The sequence below is a fragment of the Ursus americanus genome, chromosome 32, assembly GCF_024610735.1.
Source record: "Ursus americanus isolate L20-20 chromosome 32, mUrsAme1.1.p, whole genome shotgun sequence".
Lineage (NCBI taxonomy): Eukaryota > Metazoa > Chordata > Mammalia > Carnivora > Ursidae > Ursus > Ursus americanus.
Window position 1 is genome coordinate 10,655,001 of NC_142158.1, and position 23,650 is coordinate 10,678,650.

At 44.9% G+C, this 23,650-nt stretch overlaps 1 protein-coding gene across 1 annotated transcript in view; it reads right to left on the bottom strand.

Moving 5' to 3' along the window:
- Nucleotides 1-23,650, bottom strand: part of F13A1 (coagulation factor XIII A chain) — a 163,674-nt gene that overhangs the window by 22,470 nt on the left and 117,554 nt on the right. The window contains exons 9-12 of the mRNA XM_045811684.2: nucleotides 21,853-21,956; nucleotides 20,381-20,469; nucleotides 12,436-12,589; nucleotides 4,605-4,892 (exon numbers count right to left, since the gene is read on the bottom strand). Of these exons, the coding sequence (XP_045667640.2) occupies nucleotides 4,605-4,892; nucleotides 12,436-12,589; nucleotides 20,381-20,469; nucleotides 21,853-21,956 (635 nt within the window). The remainder of the gene's footprint in view (nucleotides 1-4,604; nucleotides 4,893-12,435; nucleotides 12,590-20,380; nucleotides 20,470-21,852; nucleotides 21,957-23,650) is intronic.

Consider the following 23,650-nt stretch of genomic DNA (forward strand, 5'->3'; position numbering starts at 1 on the left):
CCTGAAATGAGTACGGGATACTGTGTAAGGCAAGCTAGGGCACAAGGGAGGCCCCCTGACTTGTCGGCCCCCAAACAAAGGTGCATCAGGCCACGCTCGTCACCTTCACAGATGATTGGGTGCCGTGACCTCCTCTAACCCTCTAACTGAAGAGTTCTTAATCCTGGTTGTATGTCATAATCACTCAGGGACATTTAAAAACCATCCCTGTTGAATCCCACCACAGACCAATGAAATCAGAGTTTTGGAGCTCGGGGCCCAGACATTATTTTACAGGCTCCTGGCTGACTTTAATGTGTAGCTGGGGTGGAGGGCATTGCTCCAACAACCAGGAGGATCCCCACAGGATCAGCTCTGTAGAAGCCTCGGGTCATGTGGAAGGCATGGCGCTTCCGGTCCAGGTGCCTGCCGCTCAGGGTGTGGTCTGCAGGCCATCACCTGTGAGCTCATAAGAGACGCAGGTTCTCAGACCTCCCCACCTCCACCCCACCCCCAACTTACTGAATTAAGATCTGTTTTTGAATAAGATGCCCACATGATGCATATTCAACTTTGAGAAGCTTCCAGAGTTAGGAGGACCTTGGCTTGATCTTGGCCCTTGAATTCTGCTTTTTTGAACGACCCACTTATGCTGCTTCTTTGGGCCCAAGCCTGGACCCTACTTCCTCCATGGCTCCCCTGGAAATTAATTGTCCAGACACATAAGACTCCATCGCTTGACTGGCTACAAACTCAGATGAGCCCAAGGGGCCTGTTTTTCACTCTCCCAGCTCTGGATGGATGGAGTGGCAAAGGGTATGCCTTGAAGAACATGTGTTTTGTCTCTAACTGCCTCCAGCAATAATAAAAAAACAGACTTCCTCTGGTTATTGCTGGGGGGGGGGGGGCTGTGTGTGAGTGACCACAGGGTTCCTTGAGGCCAGCGAGAAATGCCTGACTTCTTTCTACCAATCTTAACGGAGGCTTTTGCTACCTTTATAATGTTGGCACCAGGACATTATTCTCTGGGGTGGAACATTCTCTAAATCATAGCACTAAGGAAACTGGGCTGTGCTTCCAAGCCCAAGAGAACAGTGCTCCTGAAATAGTATGTTATGTAAGTGCTGTGTTTTGCCACTGCACAAGAAATTGTTCTAGATAAAGTTTATTAAACGTGGCAAGAGAAAGAAGAATAGGTTTTCACTCTGTGAGTGGTGGAGCTGGGCTCCTGCCAACATCATTCACTGTGTCTGGGGAAAGCCGAGGGAGACACGGACAGGAGCTGCCTCATCTCTTTTTCCAAAAAGCAAAGAAAACTAAATATAGCCAAGTGGAAACGATAGCACCTTTGACGGTACTGGAAGGTTTAAGTTATTCAAATCTTCCAAGCTGATTCTAGCCCACACATTCTCTTTAATCATCAATCTGGAAAGTGTGCCTCCCATTCTATTTGGAAAACTTTCTTTGCAATCAAGCCTCTTAGGAGTGTACTCTGACCTACTTGATCAAGGTCTAGAATCAAGTGGCTTTTTGCAACACGCTGCAATTTATTTTATTTCATTTTATTTTATTTTTTGCGATGTATTTTAGATTGCAGTTTGCAATCTATTGCATACAGTTGATCCACCTGGTCAGCTGTCCCTAGATCAGTGACCTGGAGGGTTAATGTATCACACCATTCCAGCCCACTAACTCATAGAAGCTCATTTTCTTATTGGATTAGGGAGAAAAGGGGAAGGAGATGGAGGGATGGGACTCTTGTGAGGTGGGAAAGGATGGTGCGTAGTTAAACCTAAGTTAGATCATGCCTCATTTCTGCTCAAAATCCTCTAATGGCTCCTCTGCTCACTTGGAATCAAAGCCGAAGTCCTTACAAGGGCTCACAGTTCTTTATATGGTGTACACCATCCACTCTCCCTTGCCACCTTTGCTCCCCGCTCTGGTTTCCTTGCTACTCATTGAACACACCAAACATGCTCTGGCCTCAGGGCCTTTGCATTTCATTTCTCCTGGCTGCAAAGGTTGCTCCTTTCCTTCTGTCAGGTTTCTGTTAAATGTCACCCTGTTAGAGAGGTTTTCCCTGATCACCCCACCCCCACAACATTCCCTCCCTCCCTTACCCTATTTTATATTTTCTTATTATGTGCATAACTATACTATACTAAATATACTTTATTGTCCAGCCCCCGCCCCTTAAGACCACAAACCCCATGAGGGTTGGCACCTCTGTTGTGTTCATTGCTGTGTCTCCAGCACAAAACAGCATCTAGACATTCAGCATGAAATAAAGGTTTGGGGAACAAATCTACAACCCTGTGATGTGGGTGGTATCACTCCCATGTACAGAAGAGCTCAGATTACTTAAGTAACTTGCCTAGAGACACACAGCTGGTGGGTGACTTAGTCACACCTAAAATCCCCATTTGTTTAATTCTAAGGCTCGGTTTCTTTAAACTCCACAAGTGTTAGATCTCTCAGTTTCCAAAAAAAAAAATATACCATGATGATTTCCTAATTGTTAGTCACATTACTACATCTCTGGAGATTTGTTCCCCTAAGGTTGGGTAGGTTTCTTAGAATTAGGACTTTAGGAATATTCCCCATTTTTCTGGGAATATCTTCCTAAAGCCTCACAAGGGTACTGACTGTGGCTTGGGACAGCCACCGAATCCAGAAATCTTGAAAACAACTGGGACGTGTGAGTTGGTCAACCCTGTGGGGCATATTAGTCTTGCTTGCCTTCATGCTGTAAAACTTATTATTTGTACATCTTTAAAAATTTTTTCTTTTTCTTTGCCACATGTCAGGCCAACAGAAATCCAGCGCCCTGAAGGGTTCAGGTCCTTTCCAACCTGCTCTAACTCAACATGCTTGGCCTGGAGACCGGTTTCTCCCGGTTAACTCATTTTACCAGTTATGTGACCAACCTTTGTGCACCCTAAATACTAGTACCCCAAGAAACGAGATTGCTCAAAACTGCAATCCCCAATGTAAGCTGAAGCCTGTGGAGCCCAAGCCTGTTTAAAATATTCTGAATTCTTATAGTGAAGGAGATGCTTTGGAAGGGCATGTATTCGAGGGAGGCTGGGCTGGATCAAGGCTGAGAAAGAGGTGGAAGAGAGAACAAAGCCCTTCTGAGGCTCCTGGACAGCACATTTCCGAGTCTCCAGTCTCCTCTCCCAAGGGCGGGCTCTCCCCTGTCCCAATGTATCAGCAGATGAGTTTTCAGAAACAGCCTATCTGCAGAGCTTAGATCTCTTTACCTTCTAAATGGTAAAGCAAAACACATCATTCCTGCTAGGGCAGTCCCCCAAAATGTTACCTGACTTGGGGAGAGAGATACCAATGGGGGGAGGGGTTGCTTTCTGACAAGGTGCTTCACAAACTTTCCTGGGCACTAAAATTCCCTTAGGATCTTGTTACAATGTAGATCCTTATTCAACAGCTCTGGGGTGGGGCCCGACAGTCTGCATTTCTACCAGCTCCCTGGGGATGCTGATACTTCAGGTCCTTGTGATGAGGGAACAGAAGGCAAGCTGAGGGCAAAGCAGAAACTGACACCCCAGGACCGCCCCCCCCCCCCCCCACCATGGGATGTACGTGATATTCCTCAGGCACTCCTGGCTGCCCTAAAGGACAAAGAAATAGTTAACCTTATAGAAACCACAATCCTGCAAGACCTGAGTCTCCCTCAGTTTGCAAATGTCTTAGCAATTTACAAGAACAAAGCATTTCTATCAATAACCTAGCTTTCGGAAGGGAATGTAGATACAATTAAATGTCCTTATAATCTGCAGCCTCCAGGAAGTTCCCAACCATCTTCATGTTAATGTCTTACTAGAGGGGTAAACAACCTTAACTTGACAATGGCAAGGCCTCCCTTATCCTGTGAATCTTCTTTAACATATGAAAGTACTTTCTCAACCTCCCTGTTTCCTTACCTCCCCCAACCCCATGGTATATAATCAGCCACCCCTCACAACCTGGGGCAGCAGCTCTTTCTGCCCACGGGTCCTGTCCCTGTGCTTTAAGAAACCACCAATTTTGCACCAAAGACGCCTCAAGAATTCTTTCTTGGTCGTCGGCTCCGGACTCCACCCCACTGAACCTCACCTATATCCCACAACCTCATCACTTGGCCCACACTTTGAGTAGCAAGAAGTTACATTTTATTTTCATGACTCATGGGGCTCTAGGCTTTGAAAATTTCAGTGTTCACTTCTATGCATGAGAGGTGAGGCCGAAATTTGAGGCCCCTCTGGAAGAAGGGGGTTCTCCAATGGGGTTCATGGTCCTGAGCTCTGCAGCAGAAATTTAACTTTGACAGGAAGTTATTCTTTTTTTTTTTTTTTTAAGATTTACTTATTTATTTGAGGGGGGAAGGGGCAGAGGGAGAGGGATTGAGAATCTCAAGCAGACTCCCCACTGAGCACAAACCCCGACATGGGGCTCGATCCCACAACCCTGAGATCATGACCTGATCTGAAATCAAGAGTCAGATGATTAACCAACTGAGCCACCCAGGCACCCCTGAAGTTATTAATGAGTAACAGCACCAAGCCAGACAGGGAGGTAGAGAACAAGTCCCGAAGAGAAGAGCCCCCCCCCCCCCCAAACTGGCTTACAAGACAAGGGCTCCAGCGTCACTTCGAATGTCTCCTTCTTGAATTCTGTCTTGGAGACCCCCGTGTAGAAGACAATGTTGCCCGAGAGATAGGCTGAGAGGGTGTAACGATTGGGGCTGTTGTTCTGGAAGGTGATGGTGAGCTTGAAGTCTCTTCCCAGCACGGCATTTTCCACTTCAAAATTCATGACCACGTCAGACCTGGGTTTAAGGATGCCATCCGTGTTGATGGGCTTTTTAGCCCCGTACATCAGGGCAGTTTCCAGGGCCAGCCTCTCTTCTTCTTGGCCTGGGAGAGATGCAGAGATCATGACAGGGGAAAAGAAATGCAATCCATCAAAGAGAAATTAATAAACACGCTGAGTTCTGGGCACTGTACTTGTCCAGTTGTCTCTGTAAGCCACACAACTGCCCTTCGAGACAGGTGGGATCATTATTCCGGTGTTACCACATCTGCAAAATCAGGTTTCCGGAGAGCTATGACCTTCCTGGGCTGCCGAGTTAGGTGGCATTGCTGGGGCTTATCTGAAAGAGGGGTGCTAAGGGGCTTGCTCTCAGGGCTGTTTCTCCAGTGCTGCTACTTCAGGGTTCTTCGGGCAGAGTTGGCCCAGTCAAACTCTTCTCAAATAGTGGCACCAATTTGTTTCCATTCGCCCCACCCACCAAATCCTAGCTTGAATTGGAGGATCTCTAAGCAAATATTTTGGTGATAATTGCATCTTGCTATTCTGCACCTTGTGCTGAGTTTTCCCCTATTCACTGATCTTTCTGATAAGACCTGTCTTCCTCCTCTTTCTTTCCACGTAGGCTTGTCCCACTTTCTCCTGCTAAGCTGACCCCTGGGCAGCTGCCATCTTGCCCTCTACTCCTTCCTCTGTTGCCATATCCCCCCCAGCATCGTGTAGAGATCATCTGTTTCACAAATAGTGCGCAGCCCCATACACTCAGATCTAGCAAGTCATTAACAAGCCTTCCCTGCCAAAGGGCTCTAAGGCCGAACTCCCTTGGGGAGCACCGGGTTGTCTAGGGCCTCCAGATGTTCATTGTTTTGATTGCAGCCTATCACAGGTTCTGAGCTTGAGTCCTACAGTGAGGAGACTTAGTTAATATAAGACTTCCCAAACTCATCTGACACCAAAACATTTTTTTCTGAGGGATACCTATTGACATCTGGGGGTACACCAAAGTTCTAATGCAGTTGGAGATGTGTGTGCTGTTTTTAGGAAAACGTCTTCTGTGGGATTTCCAGGATGGTGCTGGAGGAGATGACGGTAGGGACAGGAGGAGAAGGGGTGAGCTCTGGAAGTATCAAACAATAGCTTTGTGCAGGCGTGGAAGCAAGAAATACAGGTACAAGTCAGACCTCAGAGCTGGCCCCTCCTGGCTCCGAGCTGGGCTGACGTTCCTTACAGAGCCCTGGACAAAATGCTCAGCTTGAGGGGACAGGGCTGTGGGAGGTGCGGAGTGGTAGTCTCTATTCTCTTTACCACCCAAATACCTTTGGGTACATCTTAGTGCATGGAAGGTACAGAGGCAAATTCTTTGACTTGTAAAAACTAGTTATGGGCATGGCTAGCAATAAATAAATAAATAAATAAATAAATAAATAAATAAATAAATAAATAAATAAATCGCGAGCTTTTAAATTCATTACTTTTAAGATAATGTCTTCTACTTAACTTAGCGATGAAATGCAACGCCGATGAAGTCAATAGCAACAGCTATCGCTGAGAGCCAACTCTGTGGCAGGTATTGTGGTGAAGTGTGTACTGGGCATTGTCTCATTTAGTCCTCAGAGAACTCTACAAGGCAGGCGCTATTGTTCCCATCCATGTCCTTGCTTGTAAATAAAGGGGCAGGGCACCAACATCAGAGGGCTGTTCGGAGGTTTGGAGGCATGCGTAAGAACTGGCAGCTACTAGTACTTTGCAAAGCCAGAAAATGCCAGTAGGTGTTGTAAGCAAACGTGAACTGCGTGCACGTGTGCTAACGATTTCTCTGATTGTCAAGATTGCAAGAACGTGCCAGGAACTATTGGTCCAGGACAAGCATTGGCTAGAGCACATGTTTACAGATCAATAGGGGAGATGTCATCTCCCTACAAAAGGAAGAAGGGGCTATGACAAGGAAAGTTTAGTTAAATACTTTAGCAGAAAGCACCTGGCTGACAGCTCCTCGGGAGAGCATTACTGCTGATCGCTTTGGATGGACACCAGATATGCATTTAGACAAAATGCAGGAGGAGAACACCAGCAGTAGGGACCTACCTGTTAGAGAGGTGCCGTCTGGGGGGAGAGAGGCTGAACTGGCCCAGATGAGGGGAAGGGGCAGTGGAAGGCTTGTGGCGAGCCACACGAGACTTAATGTGACATTATAGACAGAGAAGCCTCTGGCTCCCCTCTGGGGATCAGCCTGCCTGTGAGCGGGAGCTGCAGGGCAGTCATTCCAGGAAACACAGGCCCAGGTAGGAGGCAGGACGTCAGGGTTTCCCCAGAGCTCTGCAGAATTCCCGTCTCTCTGCAGTTGTGCTTTATGCTATCTTACATAATTCAGGGCCATGAATTTAGTGCTGTGGGAGAATGATCTAAAGCCAGATTATATTTTCTGAGATTCCTCTGTGGCCTCCAGGGGCAAGGGCAAAAGCATCTTTCCGTTAACTCGGATGTAATGAAAGTGCCCTTCTATGCTTGTTAAGCTTCTTCTCATTGTTCAGGTGTTAGCTCAAATGTCACCTTCTCAGACAGCACCCCCTTCCATCACCCTGTGTAATGTGTCCTCAAGCCCAGTCCTCTCATCTCTCACTAACTCATTACCTGGTTTTCTGTGCTTTTCCCAGCACTCGACGCTGCATAACACTATTTTCCCCACTGGAGCCCATCTCCCCATCCCCAGGACCTACTACGACCCAGCCTGGCACAGAGGCGTTGAAGGATCAAGGTTTGGAAAAGCACTTTGCTTTCATCCAGAGACAAAACTTTCATCTTTATAATAGATACTAAATAGTCCAGTTTGGGATATGTGATGTGCATTTAAATTCACCTGTGAAAGTGTCACCTGTGTTACCATTTATTTGACTATTTGGTGCTACTTGAACCACTGATATCCAGGCACTGTGCTAGGCTCAGATGAGAAGCACAGCCCTTCCTTCAGGGGTCTCAGGAACAAGTGCAGAAGGATCACTATACGTATGTCCATCACAGACACTGGGGAGACGTTTGCATGTACGGCAGGGAATGGGGGAGAGACTCAACACTACCTGGGGGCAGGGAAGACTTCTTGGAGAGGTTTTCTCTCTGCAGCGAGAGCAAAGGCATGAAGAAAGTGGCAGCCTGACTCTGTGGAGGTCTGTCAGCAGCTCTCCTGGCTGCCACCTGGGATGCCTGTTGGTGTGGTCAGAAGGTGCAGCGAGGGGGCCCAAAAGTCAAATAGCAGAGGCTTGGTGAACTCTGATTGATATGCCCTTCAAGGCAACAGAGGAGAGCAAGGGCTTTTAAGCAGTGTCATGACAGGCTCGAATATATATTTTAAATATGTCACTTTGGCAGTAATGCACAAGTTAGACAAAGGGAAAGAGAGGATGTGGTAGGAAGATGGAATTGGGAAGTGACAGCAGGTAGCCAGGAGAAAAATGCTCGTGCCCTGACTAATAGTAGTAGTATTGTAGTAAGAACAGAATTACTATCGGGAGCAGAAACTAACTTTATTGGACACTTATTCTGTATCAGGCACTATGTTAAGGGCTTTCCACATTTGATACCACTGATTTCTCAGAGAGTGGCCACAGTGTAGACGAGAGATAAATTTGAACTATTCCAAAGGGAACATTTAGAGGGTTTGCTGCTCGATTGACTCTCGAGTTGCTAAATTTGGCAGGACTGTGGTTCTCTTCAGTGGGGTGTGAAGTGAGGGAAACATATCCAGGGAAGAGAGGGAGTGAGAGAAGACAGCATTCTGGAAGGGTCGGTTTCAGGTTTCTATGGGAGACTTAGGGGAATGTGGAGCTGAACAGAGAATTTGGCCCAGAGACACCGACTGAGGGGTGATCAGTAGATGTGTGAATATAATGCCAGCCATGGAGAAAGAACATACAGTGGGTAGGAATGAAGCCTGAGGATTGAGCCGAGAATAAGAGCCATTCAGAGGTGAGGGGGGATAAAGGAGCTTAGAGTTGCAGAGGAGATAGAGAAAAGAATCAAGTAGGTTCGGATGGAACCAGGAGAAATGGTGTCATAGGAACAAAGAGGAGAGAGAATTTCAAGATTCGGGGCTGAGCAGTACCATCAGAAGGCGTGGGAAGCTCAGGCATGCGGAGATCTGCAAACATTTATTCCACATGGCAATCAGGTGGTCCTGGTTGAGAAGAGGAGCTTCAGGGGGCACCTGGGTGGCTCAGTCGTTAAGCGTCTGCCTACGGCTCAGGTCATGATCCCAGGGTCCCAGGATCAAGGTCCTATTGGGCTCCCTGGTCAGTGGGGAGTCTGCTTCTCCCTCTGCTCTTCACCCCACTTGTGCACTCTCTCTCTGTCTCTCTCAAATAATGAAAATAAATAAAATCTTCCAAAAAAAAAAAAAAAAAGAGGAGCTTCAAGAATCTGTGGCTGGCAGCAGAACTCAGTGGATGGTAAGTGAGAAAGGAAAGGAAAAGGTGATGGGACACCAAGGACAGGCAATTCTTTCAAGATGCCTGGCTGCGGAGGCCAGTGGGAAGAAAGAACGGGACATGTTTGGTGGGGCATATATTGCTGAAAAAAGAGCTCTGTAATTTTTTTTTAAACACAGGTGACACTGGATCCTGCTTAAATGCGAATGGGAAGGAGATAATAGAGAAGGAGGGATGGAAATACAAGTGACAGAGGGAATGATTGATGGAACAAAGAGGAAATGGAATCCAGACACCATCATAAAAGAAGACAGATGGCCACAGAAGTTTTAAGAATTCTGGTTTTCAAAATTTTATAGTTTCCTAATCTTACATATTTGAAAAAAGTTATAAAATTAATATTAAGCTTTAGTTCATCCATGTGAAAAATGATCTTTCCACAATTTAGTTAATTAAAATAGTTAATTCCTGAATCTGGTAATAATTCCTTCTCTATGTTTTTATTCATCTCTACATTTTAGTGGCCACATTTTAGCATTTATGGATAGAGAAATTACATGGGAGATTCAATAATGAGAATCAGAGTGACAAATGCATGACCACGGATGCCAGCAGCCTCTCCTAGAGGCCCGTGGCACGTCTATAATCACTCAGTCGGTCCCGCTAGATTCAGGCGTGGTCTCTGCCACCTTCCGTAAATAACACCCCACTTGGTCATTCCTAAAGTCAGAATTTAACATGCAGCTGCCATTCTTGATTAAGAGGCTAATTAACCTCCTGGGATCAAACTCCAGCCCAGAAGCCAGATGGGGTGTCTCATAACCATGCAGATTTAGGGGTTCTTCTGCTTGGATCAGACCCTCACACTGTCCACCTCCCTGAGCCTTGACTTCTGGAAGACTGAACCTCAGCTATCTTCCTCATCCAGAATTGGCACATTTTATTTTTTTTAATCTGGTGTCCACCTCTGGTCAAGCTCCGACTCTTCTGTTGGACTGGCTTTTGGTCCTTCCTCTTTTGACATCCGGCTCTGATTTGGCCTTCACTGCCACCTCCATGGATGACAGCTAATGACAATGGCGTTCTGCTGTGTGGTTTAGAAGAGACAGCTGGTTGTCTGGATGGCTCCCTGTAGGGTCACTGCTTTTCCTCTACACTGTCTGTTCAGGACTTCTTCCACAATCCCTGGTGGGCTGCCTTTTCCTGGAGAACTCTCTCCTCATGCTTCACCTGGCCAATTCCGGTTTCTCTGTCTGTCTCAGTGAGACCATCACTAATGTCCTTCAGGATCCTGAGTCTGATTTGGAAGTCCCTTCTCTGTGCTCTGTTCTGGGCACCTGCTGCACAGCGTGGTGAGGGCTTGCTTCCTGGCTCATCTTCCCAGCTAGACTCCGGGAAGACAGGACTGTGCATCTCATCCCTATGCAACAGTGCTGGGAATACGGTGGGTGGTTAAGAGCAAGTTGTTGAATGGATGAATGAATAAATGAGTGAATGTTGCAGCTAGGTCCTTTTCTCTCTTTCTCTCTTTCTTTCTTTCTTTCTTTCTTTCTTTCTTTCTTTCTTTCTTTCTTTCTTTCATTCTTCTTTCTTTAAAAGATTTTATTTGTTTATTTGTCAGAGAGAGACAGAGAGTACTCGCACAAACAGGGAGAGCAGCAGGCAGAGGGAGAAGCAGACTCCCCGCTGACCAGGGAGCCCAATGTGGGACTCGATCCCAGGACCCTGAGATCATGACCTGAGCCAAAGGCAGATGCTTAACTGACTGAGCCACCCAGGTGTCCCTCTTTCTCTTTCTCTATGGACTTTTATTTTTCCTTTGCAAACCTTTTTGCCTATAACTCTGTGACAAGAGGGCATTACTTGTTTGTTTTGTTTTATTGTACTTTCGTTTTTTTAAAACTCTCCCTTTAGGAAAAAGCCAAAAAGAAAAAAAAAAACACATTTGTTTCTATGTTGTGCAAGGGATGATAACTAACAGAAAAAAAGAATGAACCATTTCAGAATATAGCAAAAATTCCCTAGTGCAGGTGACAAAAATCCTGAATTTCTAATACAATGCATGAGAATTCTCAATTCAGCAAACTTTCTCTTTATAGTGCAAATTGCTTTTTTAAATAAGAGCAGAGAGACTGTCTAAAATACTTAAAACAAATTCTGCACTCCTTAGCACTTCAGGAATACTGATGAATATTTAGGTATATGCTAATGACTTGTCATTTCTCTCCATTCACTAGAATAAATGCCACTCCTAAGAACCTCCGCTGGTGAATCATTTGCAAAATATACTCCACGTTCCCCATCAAGAAACCCAAGCTCCTCTACCTCCTGTCCACTACTGACCTTGGGCAGCTTTGTCTCTAGCCACCGGCACTCTGAGCTTGATGTGTTCAGGACCCTAAACACACTGACTAACTCACACCTCCAGGATGCCTTTGGTCATGTTCCCACTGCCTGAAAGCCCCTATTTAGATTTCTTTAACTGTGGTCTGTGACTTAAGAGAAGACTCTACTTTTTCTGAATCTCCTGGTTGGACTGACTGTCTTTCTTCTTTGTTCCCCAAACCCTCTGCGTGATGATCCTACCACTTTTCCAGGAACAGAAACTGGGTCCTGCTCACCGTGGGGATGCCTGGCACCAAATGCAATCCCAGACATAGAGTAGGCACCTGGTACTGACCGAAATGGGCTTGAACTCAACAGCTCCATTTGAAACTGTCCCCACAATAAACATGATTAACATTAACATTATTTTATAATTGAAATAGGCCTTCAACCTAATTGGCCTGAATTAGTGAGAACGCACTGTCCCGTTAATATTGTATTCTCTCTCTCAAGGGACTTCCGTGATAATTCAGTGGAACGATGTATGTGAAAATAATTCGTAAAGCACTAACCAACTGTGAACAGTTGTTTAAATTTCTACTATTGAACTAAAATTACATTAGTTATACAGTGTTTTCTATTATTGAAAGGTAAGATTCTTCCATATTTTTGTGAGCAAGAACTATATTGTGTTAAAATAGACATGACTTTAAACCAAATCATTTTCACAAGAGATGTGAAGGGGAATTCTACTCAAAGCAAAAAAGAAAACTACAAGGAGAAATTGTGGGTGTGAGGTGTCTCCGTCATGAGAATTTATGGTGTATTCTCTGGAACACGTTTCATAGTGACAGCCAGTAAGTACTAAACAAACTTGGGCAAATCTTCTTTGGTGGCAGTAAGTTACCTTCTTGGAATTTGTAGGTATCGGTAATATCCTTTATACCATCTCCTCCAACTTCTTTGGTCACAATCAATTTCCCAATGTGGGTGGTATCAACATTTTCAACCACATGCGTGCCATCTTTCTTGGCTGTAATGTAAATGAGATCACTGTTGACCTAAAAACAGGAGAAGAGAGCATTAGCTACTATCTGAAGTCCTTGTCATCAGAATCTCTCTCAGTGATGTAGCCATCTGGGATCCCTAGTGCTGACATATTCCTTTCTTCAACAACGTTGGATTCATATGGCTGAACTTGTTTTAAAACAAATTTGAAGGATTACCTAGCTTATTTTAATCATCAGGTGTTATGAATGAAGAGTATTTGGACTACTGATTGTTTAAACATCAACCACATCTTTCTCCCCTTTTCCTTGCTGGTGAATTCTACCTCCTCAGAAAGAGCCCAAACCATCACACCTGTTACTCACTTTCCCAGGCTGCTTTTAATCCAGCAGTGGCTGTGTGACCTACTTCTGGGAAGAAGAGGAAGTCTGCTGGGTAGCTTCTGGGAAGGATTCTTTTCTGTTAAAAAAGGAGAGAGTTTGCCCTTCTCTTCCTGCTTTTGAATGTTTTCACGCAAAGTGAGGTGATGCTTGGAGCTTCTGTAGCCACCCTGGGACAGTGAATAGAAATGCTGCCAACAACACAAAGATGACCAAGTAGAGAGATAAGAAGTACGAGAGGACTTAACAATGCTGTTAAAGGGCTGAGTCAGCCTTGGGAGCACCTACTTTGGATTATCTACTTGAGAAAAATTATAGGTAAACTCTTCATGTTTAAGTCATCTTAATTCTGTTACTTGCAGCCAAAAGCATTTTAATTGAAAAATTATATTAGACTATCAGGAAAAATTCAGGCAATTTTGTGGTGGTTCAGCAATGAAACCATGTTCTTTGTGATATTTGGAAACAGCATCTTGGGGCCATGCTGGCTGATTCCAAGCTCTTCTGACATTCTGCCTTATCATTCTACTTTCTAGAGACAATGTCTAAATCTGTACCTGAAGGCTGACTTCCCCAGAGTCTCTTATTATACGCTTTACGACAACTTTCTTGGGATCCCATTTATTAGCAAGGGAGCAGGTAGGAAACATGAACTATAGTGCATCATCAGAAGCTCCAGCTGAAAACAGTCTCTGATGTGTTCATGAATTGTTTTCCGAACTACACATCCCGACTCTTTCAAATAAGGTGATAATAGTGTCTTCCTCGTGGTGGTTGGCAGAATTAACTGAAATAGATGTCTGTCAATTACCTATCATAGTGCCTGGCATAGATCAAACATTCAATAAATAATAATAATATCATAAATTAATAGTATTGCAAAGACGCTGTAGTGCGATAGTCCTAAAGATGGACAAGATGCATTTGGTGATGGCTCTTGTAGGATTTACACTCTAGTAAGGGAGATTCTGTGCATGAAAATCACCTGGGGAACTTAAAAAAAAAATATGCCCAATCAATGAGGTCTTGGGTGGGACCCTAAGTCTATTATTTTTAAAAGAAGTTCTCAAATAGTTCTATCGGATACCCAGACCTGAGACCCTGGCAATACAGTACAATAAGTACCCAAGGTGGGGGGCATGCTTAAGATACCATGAGAGCACCTGGGACGGGTGGGTAGGGCAGGGTGGGGCAGGAGGGTGGCTAGGAAAATAGCCAAGTTGAAAGCTGGAAGATGTATAGGAGTTAGCGCACTAAACGATCTCATATTACATGTTCTCACCAACCAACCAGCCCACCAACAAACGCTCACAAGAGAACACAAGGAAATTTTTGGAGGCCATGGCCGTGTATTTCCTTCATTGTGGGGAAGATGTCGCAGGTACGTACGCATATGTCCAAACTCATCAAGATGTATCTATTAAATGTGTACAATATTTTAAGCTTATCATACCCCAATAAAGCTAAAAAGAATAAAGCAAAAAAAAAAAAATGGAGAGAGGAAGGCTATGACAGGCAGAGGGACTGCCATGGCCACAGTTCTGAGAGGGTGGGTCAGAGACACTCTGGATTAGCTGCAAGAATTTTGAGTTCTGATCTTAAATGTGTACTTTTGGAAAGCTACCTTATCCTCTCTGAACTTCAGTTCCCGTTTCTATAAAATGAAAATAGTCATACTTGTTCTGCCAATTTCATAGTAACGCTTTAGTGAGACAGCACTGAGTGAGATCGGATCTATGTGAGTATGACTTGTAAACTTTAAAACTGAGTAAAAATGTAATGGATTTTATTAGGTAATGGGGGAACTTGATGATAAAGCCCTAACTTTCAAAGTTAAGGTTAAATAGAGCAACTTTTCTCTACCTTCTCACAAAATGTTCTGAATTTACATGGACTCTGACCTCTACTAAGGTGAAAGCAAGTAGCCAGCATTTGTTCAACAGCCACAAGGTTTCAAGGACGCTTACAAATTATTTAATCTAAACCTCACAACAACCACCACCTGTGAGGTCTGTATTCTTCTCCCTATTTTACAGATGAGGGTGCCAAGTGGGTTAAGAAGGGTCGGCAAAGTGTTTGTGGTCACATAGCCAGGAGCTGCTAGAGAATGAAACCCTGGGCTGGCCCATAGCCCACTCCCTGACCTTCACCTTGGGCTGGTCCGTAGCCTGTTCCTTGACCTTCACCCTGGGCTGACCCACAGACCATTCCCCGACCTTCACCCTGTGCTGCCCCATAGCCTGTTCCCTGACCTTCACCCTGGGCTGGCCCATTTCCCGACCTTCACCTGCATTGCCTCTCTCACACAACCCTGCCACACCCCGAGAACCGCCATGAGGGGGTGAGATGGTTTCATGCTTGGGATGCAAGTGGTTCCAGGCACTAGCCTCAGATATCTGAGGGGTGATAAATGGTGACCTCATTCTTTAGCAGAATAATCACAGCTTTGTGGCACTAGCCATAAGATGTGCAAGACCAAAATATGAATTCAGGAATCAGGATAGGCCATGACAGGGCAGACACCAGGGATATTTGTCATTTTGGCAAAAAAAAAAAAAAAAAAAGTTAAGGAAATTTTAAATGAGTTTCCTAAGAATTTTGGCTTTCCCTTTGGAGGAGGCTATGAGAACACAAACAGCCTCCTTCTCCACTTGCAAATTATAGCAACAATGCCGATAAATAACCTCTTAATAACAGCCCTTATTACAACAGTTTTCAGTTTTCCAGGGAGACAAGGCTAAATATGAAAGTGGCTAAATCATTGTCTCCCCTTGAGCATAGAGCTTAGGAAATTTATGTGGCCTAAAATCTCAGGCCAGCCCAACGGCTCTGTCCCTTGTGGAGAGAGGAGAGGAGAAACCCACATATGAAATGGCTATTGCATATGTATGTTGTGGGGGTGTAGAGAGAAAGTATTCTTATCAATCAACATTAGCAAGCTTTCTTTTCGGTTTCAGCCATCAGGGCGATGGTCCACCATCCTGGCTGCATATGAGCCACTGAGGGCTTAAAAGAGTAATGGTGATAGGTCTCCACCCAAGGCCAACTGCGTGTCTATGGTAGACAGTTGTAAGTGCAGGTGATGCTGGAAAGAATATTGGATCTATACTGTGTGACTTTGGGCAAGTTACTCACTGTCTCTCAGATCAGGTTTAATAATGCCATTCTTGCAGGGGAGAAAGCTAGATCAGTACTGCTGGAGAAAGCCCTATGTCGAAAGTTAATTTCTTTTGAATGAAAAGGAGTCTCAGTGGCCATCTAGTCCTACCCCCACATCTGATGGCTCAGTGGTCGCACAGAGCCTGCGCATCCCAACGTGAAATCTGGTGCTGGTTCAGCACACCACACCTTTGCCTCTTTGTCAGACACGGGCACTTCTACTCAGCCTCTGCTGAGGTGCTTACTGAGCCCCAGGGGCTCAGCAAATGGGGGCTGGGGCTGCAAGCTGAGGGTCCCCCCTCTACAAAGTTCTGCATGTGCCGCTGGAATGTGAGCATATGTCTACTGCTGGCAGAAGCTACGCTCTTTACCACTAAGGATGGAAACTCTTCTTTTTTTTTTTTTTTTAAAGATTTTATTTATTTATTTGACAGAGAGACAGCCAGCGAGAGAGGGAACACAGGCAGGGGGAGTGGGAGAGGAAGAAGCAGGCTCCTAGCGGAGGAGCCCGACGTGGGGCTCGATCCCAGAACGACTGGGATCACGCCCTGAGCCCAAGGCAGATGCTTAACGACTGCGCCACCCAGGCGTCCCAGGATGGAAACTCTTTTTTTCAGGATGCAGGAAGACTTCTTTTGTTCATTGGTTCCTAAGTAGAGATAACTACAAAACAGGCTATGCAGAGAAAGTGGCCCAGAGCAAGGGAAAGTATATGTAGCTTCTGAGCAATGGACCAGTTACTGTGGTCCTGGGGGACCAGTCATCATTGCTGCAAAAATCAGCTCAGTGACAGGGCGGGAAGGAGGAGTGGGCATGTGTATGAATACACACTGTGTGTGCAGGTTTGGGGTGTGCTGGTATGAAGGGGAGGACAGAGCCAACGAGAGGAAGCTAAGATGGAAGAGAAGCAGCAGCTCCCAAGTGCTCAGTGAACACGGGAACTCAGGAGACGACTCCAGACCTTAGTGCTGTTCTGTTCTCTCCTCCCCCCTTTAGAAGCCGTAGGTCACCATTAGTTGAGGAGAGAAAAGGCAGATGGGCTTCCAGAATGGAGGTCCTCACCATGGCACTGAGGGCATGAGAAGGGAGGAGGGTAGAGAAATAAGCTTCAAGCCCTGGAAGCAATCTAGAAATGTGAAGAATACATTTCTAAAATGGAGGAGAAGAGGAAAAGGGGCAGAGTTAGGGTGCTTCCCATGTACATGCCTCTTTTTTAAATTTTTTAATTTGAGTCTAGTTGATACACAATGTTACATAAGTTTCAGGTGTACAACAGTGATTTAACTTCTCTATGCTATGCTCACGGCCAGTGTAGCTACCATCTGTCACCATACAGCACTATTACAACATCATTGACTATATTCCCTATGCTGTGCCTTTCATCCCCGTGGCTTATTCTATAACTGGAAGCCTGTATCCTCTGCTCCCCTTCACTTCTTATTTTGGATTCTGCTTTCACTAGAGGAGACCACGGCTCTGAGATCAAAAAACGTCAGTGAACATGATGTTTAATCCAGCCCGGAAATGAGTAAGGAATGACCAAGAAAGTCAGTGAGAGGTAAGAAAAGGCACACTGGGCTGCCTGTCTGGGGTGCGATAGGCAGGCTTACACAGCCAGGGGATGGAGAAGGAAAGGGAGGATGCAGTCTGAACCTGAGTCATGGACACTCTCATTAAAGTTAAATACGATGCCCCCCATGTGGTCCTACTTTGGGCACCCTTGAGAAAAGATTCCTCATACACTTTCAACAGCCTGAGCATCTCTTATAAATGGCTCAGCCCTGGGGCTCAGCCCGTGCCAAAGCAGCAAATCGTAGGCTCTGTCAGACAAGTCTGCAGTGGCTGAGAGAGGAGTAATTATAATCTGCGAATCCCAATGACACGCATAACACCCCGATCTATATTTAATAATAGCAAAAAGCGTTTGCATTAACAGCTATTAGGCAATTCGCTCTTGGAGGGAGGTTGCTCCCTCTGTCTTTCTTTGCAGCAACAAAGCATAATAAAAATATAAAAACAAGGCTCTGTGAATTTTAGAGTGATTTCCCATTAAGAGGTTCTCCTAGCATCCTAAACTATCGTTGGCAGCTGGGGGGGGGGGGGTTCGGATAAATCTCCAAATCTCGAAGTGACATTGAGGGGGATGAAATCCGAAATGCACTCTGCCTGTTTCCCCCAGGCTTCTAGAACTGTAATGGTAGTCTCGTGGAAGAAATACTGTCCCCTTTGTATATTTCAAATTCCGGATGATCTTGCTGCCTGAATATTCACGCTTATTTTACTTCCTAAACATTTCCGGATGCTCCCTCCTCCTTCCTGCTTCTTGCCACTTGGGGAGCTCAGGCCCCGCCCTTTCGGGGAGGGTGTGGAGCAAACACAGCCTTCCCGCTGACCTCCCCTTTCCGGGGCCACCCCTTTCAAGTCCCAGCTCCATGGGGCTCAAGTCTCCCCTATGGAGACTCCTTTACAGGAGGCAGTGCCCATTTCTCAGGACATAAAGTCCCTATGTGCATTTCCTTCGGCCCTCATCTTCTACACTCTCCACAGGTCAATTTTGGCGAGCCTGCACAGCTTGTAATTTCCCACACACACCATTCTGATGCTCAGATTGTCCCCTCTGCCTAAGATTCTTTCCTTCCTCTATCCCTCAAGACGCAGCTCAGGCGCTAATCCCTCCAGGGAGCCTCCCTGCCCCTCCCTCCGTGTGCTCCCGCGATGCGCTGCCCATCCCCTGTGGCTATCACACAGGTGTCATTATCTTCTGTCCTCATGTCACCCCCCCCTCCCCGGACAGCATCTTATGGCCTTTACTGCCCTACTCAGTTCCTGACCCGTGTTTCTCAATGAACGAATCTGTATGCATTAAATGCAGATCATTTATCACCCACATTGCTCATCTGACAATTAGTTCCACAGTCTCTTGCAGTACCGCTATTTGACTTTTGATGTACTATGTATCGCCACCTCCATCAAGAATCTAGTTTTTTTTTTTAAGATTTATTTATTTCTTTTTTTGAGAGAAAGAAAGCATGCACATTTGAAAGCATGAGTGGGAGGGGCAGAGGGAGAGAGAGACTCTCAAGCAGACTCCTGTTGAGCAGGGAGCCTACCCAGGGGCTCCATCTCAGGACCCTGAGATCCTGACCTGACCCAAAAGCAAGAGTCGGAGGTTTAACGGACTAGGCCACCCAGGCGCCCCAAGAATCTAGTTTCGTAAGGGCATAGGCTTCTGAGTTCTACACAGGACAGTGCCTGCCACATATTTATCCCAGAATAGTCATAGAGTGTGCTGGTTACTGGCATGAGCTCCAGGACCTGCCTGGCTTTAGATCTTAGCATGACTGTTCGTAGTTCAATGAACGTGGAAAGGTTATTAACCACGCTGCCTCAATTTTCCTTTCTGTAAAATGAGAAGAATCATAATACCGATCTTAAAGGGTGGCCAAGAGCCTCAAATGGTAGCCACAGTGATTACCTAGTAAGAACTGTGTATACAACGCACATTTCTTCAGTGTGCTTATTGGTGAAACTATACCCTGGATAAATCCTGCCTCTTAGCCTCTCATAGATTTCTCTGCTCTCCATCCCCTGCCTCCAGCCTCCCAGCCTTCTCCTTTAACATTACCTTTTATATTTAATTTGATTTTTAGAGATCTCCTTGGAGGATTCTCTAACAGCGTCATCTGCTCCTAGTCCCCATGCAAATCTTTCAGAATTTCAGACCCTGCACCAAAGTGTCCCCATCAACCCATGAAGCGTGCTGCCTTCTGGCTGCCATTCCCTCCCCTCCCTATTTCAGCAGCTCTGCTTTCCCTCCCCGATGACGGAGGATGGCCTGGAGTGGCAGGAAATGGTTTGCAGTTTCCAGACTAAGACCATGGCTGGGGTGTGTCTGGATCCTGTTTTACGTGAACTGCAAGGTTAGTGTTGGAGTAAGTAGTCTGCTCTGAAATTTCAATTCATGGACTGTCTCCACCAATTTTTAGTTGAGGAATTCATTTAGTCACTTAATTTCTCAGGAGCAGTTGATACCTATTTCATGGGTGCGAAGAACTCAACTAAGGTTAGTAACACAATTGCTTTTCAAGGAGAAAAATCTCAAAACATCAAGGAAAGAAAAATGTTAAGTAAGAACTACATTTAGAATTAAGAGCCTAGAGGTTGGAATGATGTTTAGTCAACTTTGTAGACAAGAAACACATGCCACGGACTTGGGAAATTTAGAAGCAACAGCCTGGTGTCTTATTTTTCAAGTGTTGAGAGGTTGGGGAAGAAAGCGGAACTGCTCTCCCGCTTACTACTTACCTCCGCAAAAACAAAGGGTGCATCGAACTGGAAGCAAATATGGCCATGCTTAATGGCTTGCACGGAGGCCGGGCCGCACCGATACATCCCTGCATCACAAGGAGGAAAGGGAAGCATGAGTTTGTGGTCTTCAACTCTGTCCAGATACAGATACAGGCTCTGTGGAGGGTAAGTGTTTTCAACTTGATCATTGATTTAGCCCAAATGCTTCTCATGGCCAGAGACGGCGAATGACCAATGTGTGTGATCAAGAAGGCTTTGTTGGAAACGCCTGCTCAAAACAAAATCTGAAGCCGGGAGAAGAATACAGGGCGTCACTATGTCTGTGTCTGTTCTCCCGCTGAGAACACATACTCCAGAGGTTTGTGTTGAGACTGAGCTGTTTGCTTACAGGGGATGGATCCATTTACAGCCGGTCTCCGGAATGTTGGAGATGGTAACGTGTCCCCAGTGGTTGTGTCGTTGTTTGTTTTGACTTTTGTGTTTTGTTTTTGGACATCATGGATATATGTCAAGGGTTCAGTTAGGGAATCTGGACATTAACCACACATTGATCAATGCCCAGCATGCATTCTGGAAGTCAGTAGGCACATGATTACTTTTACAAACTTCCTTACATTTTAACCAGCTATCTTTGGTTAATAAGAAATTAACTGCCATTAGTCATCTCTGACGTCTCCTCATGATACATAATTGAGAACACCAGAAAATGTTGAACATTCTCCCTCAAAATCCAGCATAAATAAAGCATGAGTCTCTTATGAATAAGTTATGAATGTTTATGGATATATGCGTATATATACACACACACACACGTCAATATCTCATATCAATACCTGAGGAAGTAAACATAATGTCCCCAGGCCACCGATTTTTATCATCATATTAAAGAGAAATAGAGGCCTACGATGTGATTTTATAAAAATCTGGGGGAGGTCATAGCTGCCACTCATCGCTTAGCATAGATGGCAAGTTGGATGATAAATACCCACATACTTAGATTTTGGAAGAAATCATACAATGTAAAAAGAAATCAGGTTCTGGGAAAACAACATTTTAAAGGATGATCTGTAACTATTTTTTGAGTTCTTTATTTTCTCTACTGCCTTATATCTTATCACTGTGTATCACAGAGGGCAGAGGTATATTTTAGAGCCTAGTAAAAGTGCCTACACAGATATTTTTTCTCTTGTCTTCAAAACTACTTATCAAAGCAAGAGTAGATGAATTATATATGTTAAGTTTTATGCCTTTTTTTTTTTTTTTTTACCAGTTGTAGAATAATCAGGGGAAAGCCGACCATTGAACTGAATTTAAACTGATTGACAGGCCGTTAATACTGTACATGGGCCCAGGAAGCACACTTTTGATGTTGGTTCCCAATGGGAGTGTTGCCCACACATCAAATGCAACCCTAACAGCAAAATAAAGATCACAGTGAAACGAGTCCCTGAGGGAGGATGCAGTTTTACCATCGCTGTTTTCTTGGGGGGTGCTGTCCACGGCTTGCCACCCTCCAAAGCCAACGGGAAGATCAGGCCTTTTCATCCAGGCTTCATTCCAGCAGTGGTAGTTCCTGAGAAAACACCACCCCAGTAAGATTAAACTTCCCATTCCATTCGACGTCCCAAGAAATCAAAAGGTGTCCAGAATTCCTGTGAGTATGCTATCTACAAGATGCTGGAATGGAATAAACCAAATTGAAGACTCCCAAGACATACCCTGGACTTGAGTTCGCTGGGCAGATGCATTCCCATTGGCACCCCTGGGGGGCCATCAGGTGGCTGGCCATTTCTCTTCCCTGTTAATATCAGTTTCAAGGCCACCCAGTGCATGAAACAGTTTTGGTCTTAACCATCCTCTGCTGCCTAATGAAACAGAATGTACTATGTGCTAAAAGGGTAGGGAAAAAAAGATAATTGAAACTGAGATACATATATCTTTGAATTTCTTTTATATTTATGTTTACATTTATGCATATTAGATTTATAAGAAGCAGATCTCTTGTAACAATTAAGCAATAAAATGCTTGTGTTTATGGGCTTAGGCCGTTGCCATAGAAACTATAACATTAACTCCTGACTATAATTGTCTCTAATATGTGGCAATTTTCCATTTCGTGTCCAACGAGAAGAAAAGGGTATCAGGGTGAGTGTCTCTTTACCCTTTATCAAAGGTGGGCAACCCATGAGCTGAGGGCCACGCAAAACTTTTCAGAACTTTGCATATGACCCTTGAGGCAAGAGCATGGAATAAAATGTCATTATGAATTGTATTACTATGTCCTTGGAAAGACCTGAAATTATATGACAGTACAGAAACCAATGAGAGCACATTAACCCGTCTGTGCTATAGAAAATATTCATGCAGTAATAACGATTTAACAGTGGGGGGAGGTAGTCATAGCAGTCTTTGTTTATAGCACTGATGAATTTCAGATCCAACTACCATTCATCCTTTGCTTAAATGTCCTTCAATGTCAGGAATTCGTACATGTTCCCATCTCTGAGTTTGGCTCATCTTTGATTGGCTCAATTTGGAAGTATTAATTTCACTATGTACCCTTTGCACACCAGGCTAGGTGCTGGGGACACGGCGATGACCAGCACATAGGTTCTTGCCCACAGAGCCCCTCATGATCTAGGAGGAATGATGAACAGGTAAACCCATTGTTACAATATTTTATAGGTTTGCTGTGAGGCTTAAACAAGATAATGGGTGTAAAGCACTTAGAATAGGGCCTGACATGTGATAAGTGCTCAAAAACAGTAAGTCTGGGACTTTTGAAAATAATTCATAGACGTGATGCAGTGGAAATTCATTTGGGGTACAGTGGGGTCTCAGTGGGGAGACCCTTAGGGTATGAAGAAAAGTTTCACAGCAGAAGTGATATTTGAGCTAAGTGCTGAGAAATGTGGGAGTTTAGAAAGTCAATACGAGAAGTAAGAACAAAATTGTGGAGGCATGAAATAGCCCACACAGTGTGTTTGGGGGACTGCATGCTGTTTGTTGTGGCGTGAGGGCAGCATGCTTGCGTATTTGTGTGTATGGGGGAGAGGGATGGCATGTGAGGGTAGGCAGGGAATCACAAAACTGACAAATACTCACAGCACTTACTGTGTGCCAGGCTCTGTTCTAAAAATTTATGTATATTAGCACATCTGATGTTTCCATCCCCTATTAGGAAGGTACTACTATCTCCAGTTTTCATAGGAAGCACAGAGAGGTTAAGAATCTTGCTTGAGGTCACACAGCTGGTTAGTGATAGAG